This window comes from Galeopterus variegatus, unplaced genomic scaffold (genome assembly GCF_000696425.1).
Source record: "Galeopterus variegatus unplaced genomic scaffold, G_variegatus-3.0.2 Scaffold3013, whole genome shotgun sequence".
NCBI classification, from domain to species: domain Eukaryota; kingdom Metazoa; phylum Chordata; class Mammalia; order Dermoptera; family Cynocephalidae; genus Galeopterus; species Galeopterus variegatus.
The window spans coordinates 166352-176066 of NW_007729124.1; the positions used below are offsets into that span (position 1 = coordinate 166352).

Here is a 9715-nt window from a genome sequence, read left to right on the forward strand (position 1 = left end):
TTCCAGACCCAGCCCTAACTTTACAATCGGCCCAGTCGGCAGGATTACTGGCAGGTAAAAGAGCCCGACAACTGTTATGGTCATGTAGCTTTACAATGGCAATGTAGGCAGGATTCCAACATTAGCCAGAGCACCACAGTTGGTGTAGTCAGCAGGATTCCGACAGAGCCAGAGTTCTGTCTTTTGATGCACAAAAGTTTTTCATCTTCATGAAATCCAGTTTGTCTATTTTTTCTTTTGTTGCCTGGGCTTTGGTGTTATATCCAAGAAATGATTGCCAAATCCAATGTCATGAAGCTTTCCTGCTATGTTTTCTTCTAAGAGTTTATAGTTTTAGCTAGGAATTTTAACAAATGCTTTTCAGTAGCCTACTGGAGAATTTTCTCTGTTATTTTTTCATGGGATGTGATTCCATAGAACATTTTGAGACTTCCCTGGCTTGGTTATGACATGTAGGGATTTCAGTGCCATGCTGGGGGAGATATTCTGAATTGTTTCCTCATCCTGTTTTTACAGCCATGGTCCTAAGTGTGGCTGGCTGTCGTTTCATTCTTTTCCCTCTTCCTTGTTCGGTTTTGGTTTGGTGGCTCTCAGAATAAACCCTTTTGCTCAAGGCCTGGGCTGCCTCCGTCTCCCACCATGGTGTGCTGCTCATGTGTGGGGGAACCTCACTGATTCTGTGGGTCTTCCTCTCCGAGCTTACACCCACATCAGCTTCCTGCAGCTGCCCTAACAAACCACAGCCTGGGTGGCTTAAACTATAGGTTTATTGTCCCTTGGTCTTGGAGGGCAGAAGTCTAAGATCAAAGTGTTGCAGAATCGGTTCCTTCTGAGGCCCTGAGGACGAATCTGCTTCAGATCTCTCTCCCAGCTCCGAGGTTGCTGCAATTCCTGGTGTTCCTTGGTCAATCTCTGCCTTCATGTTCATGTGGCGTTCTCCCCGAGTGGTGTCTGTCTTTGTGTCCAAATGTCTCTTTTTATAAAGACAACAGTCATGTCAGAGAAGGGACCACCCTAACGACCTCATCTTAATTTGGTTATGTGCAAAGACCCTATTTCCAAATAAGTCATCTTCACCAGTGCCTGGGGTTAGGACTTCAACATGTCTTTTTGGGGGACACAACCCAACCATGCACACAGCTTCTATATGCCATGTTTCCCTTCCTTGTTCTCTCTGGCTGCTGTTCTTGGCTGCAGCCCTACCGTGAGCACGTGGGACAACAGGCCTGGGATAGGAGCTCTCTTGGGCTGTGGTCACCTGGCTTCCAGGGTGTTCTCATGCTAATCTTTCTAAGGATTGTCCCAGAAATGAAAACATAAAACTCGAGCATTCTCGCAGGGACCTCATGACTTCTATTCCTCCCTGGGGAATAGGGGATCATTGTGAATCTCAGAATTATGGCTCTGCTTGTGAAACTGAGTAAGGCTAGGCCCGTGAACCAAACCGACTCCATTTTCTCAAGGGAAGATACTTTGTTACTTTTCCACTCCTCAGTCATGAGACCCCCGGGGCATATGATTACCCCATGGCCCACCCTGATAAAATAGACTGAGATAAGAGGGGAAACATATTCACTGGGTTGCAAAACCCCTCCCCCAAAGCTTGTTTACTGTAATTGTAAAAATTAAGTTACAGATTAACCTTAAGACCCCTTTAGGAATTCCTGCACTCAAAGCTTCAAGGTGACTGCTACAATGACCCTTCCGGGGTGATGATAATGAACCCCACCATCTTGGACCTTCCGAGCAGGTGCAAGGACCAAAGCCCTAACTGAGCGTGCACCCATGACGCAGCCAGGAAGAACAGAATGGGCCACGTCCTGTGATGCTGGCCTGCACCCCTTAACTCCTTTTCCTGTAAAAGACCTGAACAGCTCCCATCGGGGTGGGCTGGCTTTACTTTAGCCAACCCCCATGCATAAGTCTATCTCCTCCTTTAATAAAATGTTGCTTGCTTTACTGCTGGGTGCATTGTTCATTTCTATGACTTTGGGACCCAAGAGCCTAGTTTAGTCACAGTGAAAATTGGAAAGCTTTGGGCACCAGAGAATACTCTAGCTGCAAGAGGCAAGTGGCTACTGGGACTATTTAGCTCCCATGTCTGTGCTGCTGGTAAGTCTCTCCGGGAGTCCCCGGCCTAAATTCTGTCAAGGCAATGCTTTATTCTGTTTTAGTCTCTTTTTTCCCCCTATTCTTCCTCTTTAAAGTGACTGCTAGACAACTACAGCTTAAACTCCTCTCAGCCTGTGAGAAGCTGCTTCTTCTGGCCAGCAGCGGCTTGCCCTGATGGGCAACTAGCAGAGGTGGGAAGGCCCGTCCTGCACCGTGAAGACTTTGCTTGAGCAGGTTCCCCCTGACGGGGGATTCATGAGAGTGCTGGGGATTCATTCCCATGCCACACAGTGACTGCAAGTCTGGAAGCTACTAACATTCTCTTTACCTTTCTCTGGTTTTCTGAGTCCTCTCCTTCTGTTTGGTTGGATTGTATCTGCTACTATGTAGGTGCACCCTGGAGAGCTCCTGGCTGTGCTTTGTTTCTCTGATTTAAATCTAGTCAGTATTTTTCTCATTTGTGCCGACAACAGTGGGGAGAACTGCTTTTATCAGTTGCTGTGTAAACAGTGAAAGAAACTGAGCTGAAATGCTGGGTATTGTTCAAGCTTTATTAAAGAAAGAAATCTTCTGGACTGTGCTCAGAGTGGCAGGCAGCCCAGGGCTGCCCTGAAAATGGTGGACAGCACCAGATGTGGGGGTGGTAGAGCCACCAAGGGCTGGCTGATACCATCAAGGAGGGGCATTATGCTAATGTGGATTGGGGTGGAGAAGTGCTTCCTTGCAGAAGCAAAAGGGGTTTCTGTTTAAGTTGGGAGGCTTCTCGTAAGGGGAAGAGGGGAGGGGAGGGGAGGAGGAGGGTGGCGCCATTTTGTACTTGGGCTTGTCTAAAGTGGCACTGGTTATGTTTTAGATCTATTAAGCGGGATAGGTTGGCCTTGCCAATTGGGACTAGGATAAACCGAATCCTACTGTTCCACTTTTCTGTTTGTTTTCTTAATAAACCTTCCAATCTTTGCACCATCTTTTGAACTTTTGAGTCATTTATTTAGTGCAAGACTGTGAGCCAAGCCTGGTCTGTCAGTAACACTTGCACTTGCTTAGCAAATAAACCGGACACCAACCAGTGAACACCCTGCAGACCACGCCCGGTTTTCATCCATTCTCACTGGGCTGCACCAAACCCATCTGGTCTTGTGGTCTCCCTTGTCAGGCAGGGCCTCTGTTAGATGCCACTGGCTCTGAGTGGAATAGAGGTGAGTCTTAGCCAGAGCACCTTGTTATGGTGTGTTTGCCAGAAGTCACGCACACATACATACATGCATGCACAGTCACGCATGCACACATACACACTTCTGTGCACACGCTCATGCCCACCCACACTTTCACATGCACGCATGCACACACTGTCTCACAGAGTGCCCCCTGCGAGCGTATTAGGATGGGATCTCATAAAGAACAGGAACCTCCTGCGCCTGCCTTCATATCTCCTGCCGTCTGGGGGGACTGAGATTGTACCAGACATCCACAGACGTGGGTGAAGTTCCGTGGTGCTGTGGGTGTAGGGTGTCAGGGAGGGCTCCCCTCACAGTGACCCCCCTTGCCTTCTCTGTGATGTTGTTATAATGAGGCTCAATCCTGACTCCTTGTCCATGATGTTGGCCCTGTCTATGCTGTCTCTCTTGCTGACTCCTCTATACCTGCAAGGATGGCCTCGGGGGAGTGCAGGTAGTGACAGCTCACTCGGGCTCCTGCCATCGGCTGCCCCCCTGCCATCTACCTCATGACCTGGGTCACAGCATGGGTTCCAATCCCTCCTCTGGGTGGTGCTTCCACCACCTCCTGGTGGCCGGGGCGTCCTTGCCGTTTGTTTGATGTGGTTCTGTTCCCCACAGATTGACCAGCTTATTAGCCATGGGGCTGACATCCTGAGGCCTGTAATGCTCACACAAGGGGACAACGTGGCTGTGGGCACAGCTGTTGACTACGGCTATTTCAGATTCTATCAGGTATGGCTTTGAGCCTCTCAGTGGTGACGGGAGGTGGAGCTTGTGTCACAAGAAGGACCCCCACTGGGGCCTTGGCTTCTCTAGGGCAAAACTGGGCTAAAGGTCCTTCATGCCTCTCAGTGAAGCCAGCCCCTTGTCATCGGGAGAGGAAAACCTGCCCGTGGTGTCCAGCACGTGCTGTGTGCGCCGCCTTGTGCGTTGGTCACCGAGAACGGAGAGGGGCAGCTCACCCAGGGTCACTCCTCAGTGATGGGCGGGGTGGGCAGGGCGGCCCCCGAGGTCCCAGCCAGCGACCCCTGCGCTTTGCTGCAGGACCGGAAGATCGCCCACAGCCCCTTCCACACGCTGATGCCGGCCGAGCGGGAGACGTTCCTGGCCCGGAAGAAGCTCCTGGAGTACATGGGCCTGAAGCTGCGGCAGGCCGTCTTCGCCAGGGAGGGCCAGTGGGACAAGGTGCAGCTGTACCTGAGCAAGAGAGGTGGGTGGCCCTGCTCTGGTCCGTCAGGTGGACTGAGATTTCATCCTGGGGCCTGGCGCTGGGCTCCCTGAAGCTCTGTGGAGGGGCGGTCCAGGGAGGGGGCACAAGGGTGGCCTTTCCTGCCACCGGGCTGGGGTCTACCTTCTGGGCTGGGGTCTGCTGGCCCATGTGTGTCCTACTCTCCAAGGAGATCATGCAGGAGAGATTGAAGAGAGGGGTCCCAGTTGGGATGAAGTGCTTGGGAGGAGAAGTTGGTGGCCCAGGACCAGGACCCACACCAGAGGGCCCCACGCCCAGGAGAGGCCTCAGCCCCACTGCAGGAGACTGTCCAGGAGCACTGTGCTTGTGCAGTGCCAGGGACAGGTGGGCCTGAGCCCCAGAGGGCAGTGCTGACTACATGTTCACATGCCGCCTGCACTGCCCACCCCCTCCCCCCATACCCACTGCATGCCACATGCACCCTCACCCCTTTACCCACACTCATGTATGGAAAAAAGCATGTACCTCCCACCCAGCCCCCACTTACACCCATCCCAACCCCCCACACCCCTTCACACATCCAGGTACCCAGCCATGTGCACACAATAGCCACCTGCCCCTACCCCCACCTCACACACACAGAGCGGCCCACCCACCCCCTCACACAGTCAGTCCTATGCAACAGCCCATCACACACACCACCCACTGGCACACGTCTGCATACTCACAGCCCCACACACGTAAATACCTCACGTCCCAATCCCCCGCACACATATTAACCCACCCACACACGCACATATGCCGCCACCCAGCCCCCCACCTCCACTCCACGCACATTCTGACACCCCACATCCATCCCCCCAGAACCCACTTAGATGCTATCATACACACTAGGTGCCCACTGTGCTGAGAGGTGAGGCCTCTGTCCGTGCCCAGCCCCCGCTGTGGGATGCACGTGCTACCTTGGGTATGGCACGGTGCCTCTGGGAATACCAGGCCTCTACTGCTCCTTCACCAGCTCACAGGCAGCGTATCCAAGCTGGGGAAGGCAAGGTGAGGAGACCTGAGTCTACTGCCTCCTCCCTCCCATCAGAGGTTGGGGCCTAAAATGGGGGTGTCACTCACAGAGAACCATGCCATCGTTCCCCCACCCCCAGCTTCAGAACCTAGGTCAGAGACTGTGCCCAGGGGAAAGCCATATCATAAAACAGCCAGTTTCAAATCTCATCCCAAAGAAACTACCTCCAGCTTCAGTAGACTGGGTTCAGGCGTAATGGTGAAAGGCAGCTGGAGGAGACTGGTACACTCCTTGGAGATACAGGCTGGACTATGAGATGGGTAGTTGCTGGGAAAGAGAGCGCAGGGGTCAGAACGAATCTCAGACACTGACCTCAGGGACTTTCCCTTCAAACAGCCCTAGTCTGTTTGGATCAGTCTGAGGAGCACTTTATGACATTTTTGAAAGCAATAGAGCAATCAGCCTGCAATTAGTGGAGCTAGTATCTGGGTATGGTTATGAAAAAAGGCAGTCAAAGAGATCTCTGCCCAAACAGTGTCATCCCAGAGTGACTGGCGCGTACCCAAGGCTGCACCCCCTGAGGAGCACCGTCAGGAGCTTCACTTGGAAGAGGGGTGGGGCGGGGGGGGACAGACTCCACAAGATGAACCCAATCACTAAACAAGCAAACAGCAATCACGAGCCTGGGGGCGGGCAGGCATCAGCCCCTGGAGCTGGTACTGCATGTTCCCTGAAATGTAGTTGTCAACACACAATTATGAGACATACGAAGAAACGGGAAAGTGTGACACATGCACAGAAACCACCAGTGAGAGACCAGAGGTCAGATTCAGTAGAGAAAGACTGCAAGGGAAGCACTGTGAATGTGCTCAGAGAACCAGAGGAAACTGTGATGGACCAAGGGAGAGAAGCTGTGAAGGCAGAGTCTCATCAAGTAGAGACTGTCGATAAAGAGACAGAAATTATTTAAAAAAAAACTAAGTAGAAATTATGGAGTTCAAACTCAGTACAATCACCAAAATGAAAAATTCACTAGAGGGGCCCAGCATTGGCAGGCTAGAGGAATCAGCAAAGTTGGGGATCAATTGATAGACATGACGCTATTTGGAGAAAAGAGAGAAGAAAGAAGGAAGGAAAACGAACAGAGCCTTGAAGACGGTGGGCCACCACTGAGCACGACATCACGTGTGTGGTGACACGGGCAGAGGACGGGGGGGCAGGAAGCATCAGGAGACCATCTGAAGAAACACTGGCTGGACACTTGACAGATGTGCGGGGGAGGTTGAACTGTACATCTTAGAAGATAAACAAATTCCAAGTAGGATAAATGCGAAAGACCTGCAAACAGATACATTATAGGAAAATTTCAGAAAGCCAAGGACCGGGAGAAAAGCTGCAGAGCAGCAAGAGAAGAGCAGCTCATTACACACAGGGGAGCCCTGTAGGACTCACAGTTGACTTCTCTTCAGAAACAACTACCCACCAAGATTCTTACATCCAGCAAAACTTCCTTTAAGAAACAAAGGCCATGAAAATATTCCCAGATAAAAGCTGAGGGAATTCATTGCTAGCAGACCTGCCTTACAAAAAATTCTAAAGGGAGTTCTTCAGACTGAAAGCAGGTAGCTCCAGATGGAAATTCAAATCCACACAAAGAGCAGCAGCAAATATCATTACACAAGGCAGTATACGTGCATATTTTTTCTTTTTTCTTCTCTCATCTGACTGAGGCAGCAATCGTGTAAAACAATATGTGTAGCTTCTACTTTTGACGTGGCAGCAGGAGGTGGTCTGTAGGCCCACTCCCCAGCAATACAGTTGAAAATTATAAAATAAAAGAAAAACCCAACCATTTAAAGTCTTACTTAGTAAATGGTCCAAAGAGTGTGCAGCATATAAAAAAAATTATTCAAGAAAATCTTTAAAATCTCAGTAAGAACAGAGAGGGTCTGTGGTATTAAACCAAGACTCACCCCTTTCACCCTTCCAGCTCAGGGAGGCAGAAACTCCAGACTGGGTCAAAAACATCCCCAAGAAGAGGGCTATCTTCCCAGGAGGGTAGATGTCAATAATTGTCCTTGTTCCCCTGGCTACCTGTTGCTGAGGCTAAGTTCCAGACTTGATGTGCCGCCAATGTGGCCAGGAGGTGGGGAATCCATTCTCATGCTCAGCCCCCATTTGCAGGACAGAGGTTCAACCTTCTGTGCAGTGCAGCTGAGAATATTGGGTCTTCATCACCCTTGCCCCAGCTAAGAAGACAAGGTTTCACTCAGAGAGAGGCAAACTGAGAAGACCTGGGCTACTTCCCTTCTTCTACTGTGTGCTCAGCTCCTAAAGTGGCAGTGTCACTAAGAGAGAAATGTGTCATTGTCTCTATCACCAGCTCTGGAACCATGGCTCAGAGAACTACCCAGAGGAGAAGCACACCATAAAACAGAGAGCCCTGTGTCTCATCCCAAAGGAAATGACTTCACTGGCAACAGAGTTTGGAGAAGTTCAAGCCTAATGGTGCACTCAAGATCACTGGAGGTTGTGAAGGCAATTGCAGGAAGACTGACAGTCTCCTGGGAGATGTAGGTGGAACTGTTATCTGCCCCGTTGCTAGAGCAAACTGGGGAAAGAGATAGCTGGGAGGAGGCCTCTTGTGGTCAGAACAAATCTCAAACGCTGACCTCAGGAACTATCTCTTCAACAGGCCCTGATTTGATTGGATCAGTTCATGGAGCACCGTATGTCCCAGGGCACTGTTGAAAACTATGAGCAAGCAGCCAGCAGTTATCAGAACTAAAACAACAGGTGTGGTCAGGGAAGGAGAGAGTCAGAAAGGGCCCTGCACAAAGCACTGTCATCCCAGAGTGACTGTGGGAACCATTGAGAGAGAGAAAAGAATGAAACAGATCATCAGAGAAGGGTGGACACCATCAAGCACACTGGTAGATGCATGACTGGAGTACCAGGGCAGAGGTGAGAGAGAAATGAGCAGGAAAAGTATTCAAAGAAATGATGGATGAAACTTCTCAAATGTGTTTAAAAACATCAATCTATCTATTCAGGAAGGTTGATGACCTCCCAGGTAGGATAAACACAAAGATAGCTACAAAACAGACACGTCATAGTTAAAATGCTGAAAGTCAAAGACAAGGAGAAAACCAGAAAGCAGCAAAAGAAAAACAACTCATAATGTACACGGGAATTCCAGTGAGATAAACGGCCAGCTCTTGGCAAGAGAAGGGGAGGCCAGAGGCAGGGGGAGGTCACGTTCAAGGTGCTCAATGAGATAAGCCGTCCACGGAGGGGTCCACAGCCAGCAAAGCTAATCTCAGAAATGAAGGTGAAGTGAAGACACTTTCAGATACACAGAAACCTGTGAGAATCTGTTGCTGTAGCCCTGCCTTACCAGAAGCACTAACGGTTTTCTGGAAGCAGGTGACTTCAGATGGTGATCCAATACCCATAAAGGAGGAGCACCGGCAGAGGCGCTGACCGACAGCAGTGCACGTGCTGGTGTCTTCTTCCTTCTTCTTTTAACTGATTTGAAAAGCAAGTTTTTGGTTTATGTGTAAGTAATTTGTATAGGAATTTGTAGCAGTGTATATATATATGTGTGTGTGTGTGTATATGTGTATGCATTGCGTATGTGTATGTGTGTATATGTGTGTGTATATTTACACACATATATATTTGAACTCATAACATATAGAAATGTAGTATATTTGCCAATAACAGTACAAAGGAAATAGGTAGGAGGAAAGGTCTANGGTAAACCCTAAAGCAACTACTAAGAAAAATAACTGAAAAGTTTAAGATTATTAAAGAAATTGAAGTGTTACATTAAAAAGAATTCACTTCATGCAAAATAAAAGAGTAAAGGAGGAAGAGAGGAACAAAAAAACACACAGAAAACAAAATGTAAAATAGCAAACATAAATCCAACTCTATCAATAGCATTAAATGTGGGTGGATTGAGCAACCCAATCACGAGGCGGAGTAAACACCGGGGAAAGCACAGACCCGTCTATACACTGTCTGCAGGAGACACATCTTACAGTCAATGACACAAATAGACTGAAAGCAAAAGGATGAAAAAAACACGTATCATGGAAATAGCAATCACAAAGCTGGGTGGCTCTGATCACATCAGACGAAATAGACTTTAAAACAAAACGTGATAAAGAGGGT

At 49.4% G+C, this 9715-nt stretch overlaps 1 protein-coding gene across 1 annotated transcript in view; it reads left to right on the top strand.

The window, feature by feature from the left end:
- Nucleotides 1-9715, top strand: part of ANKMY1 (ankyrin repeat and MYND domain containing 1) — an 83237-nt gene that overhangs the window by 51231 nt on the left and 22291 nt on the right. Inside the window, exons 14-15 of the mRNA XM_008583719.1 lie at nucleotides 3948-4061; nucleotides 4374-4539. Coding sequence (XP_008581941.1) covers nucleotides 3948-4061; nucleotides 4374-4539 — 280 coding nt within the window. The remainder of the gene's footprint in view (nucleotides 1-3947; nucleotides 4062-4373; nucleotides 4540-9715) is intronic.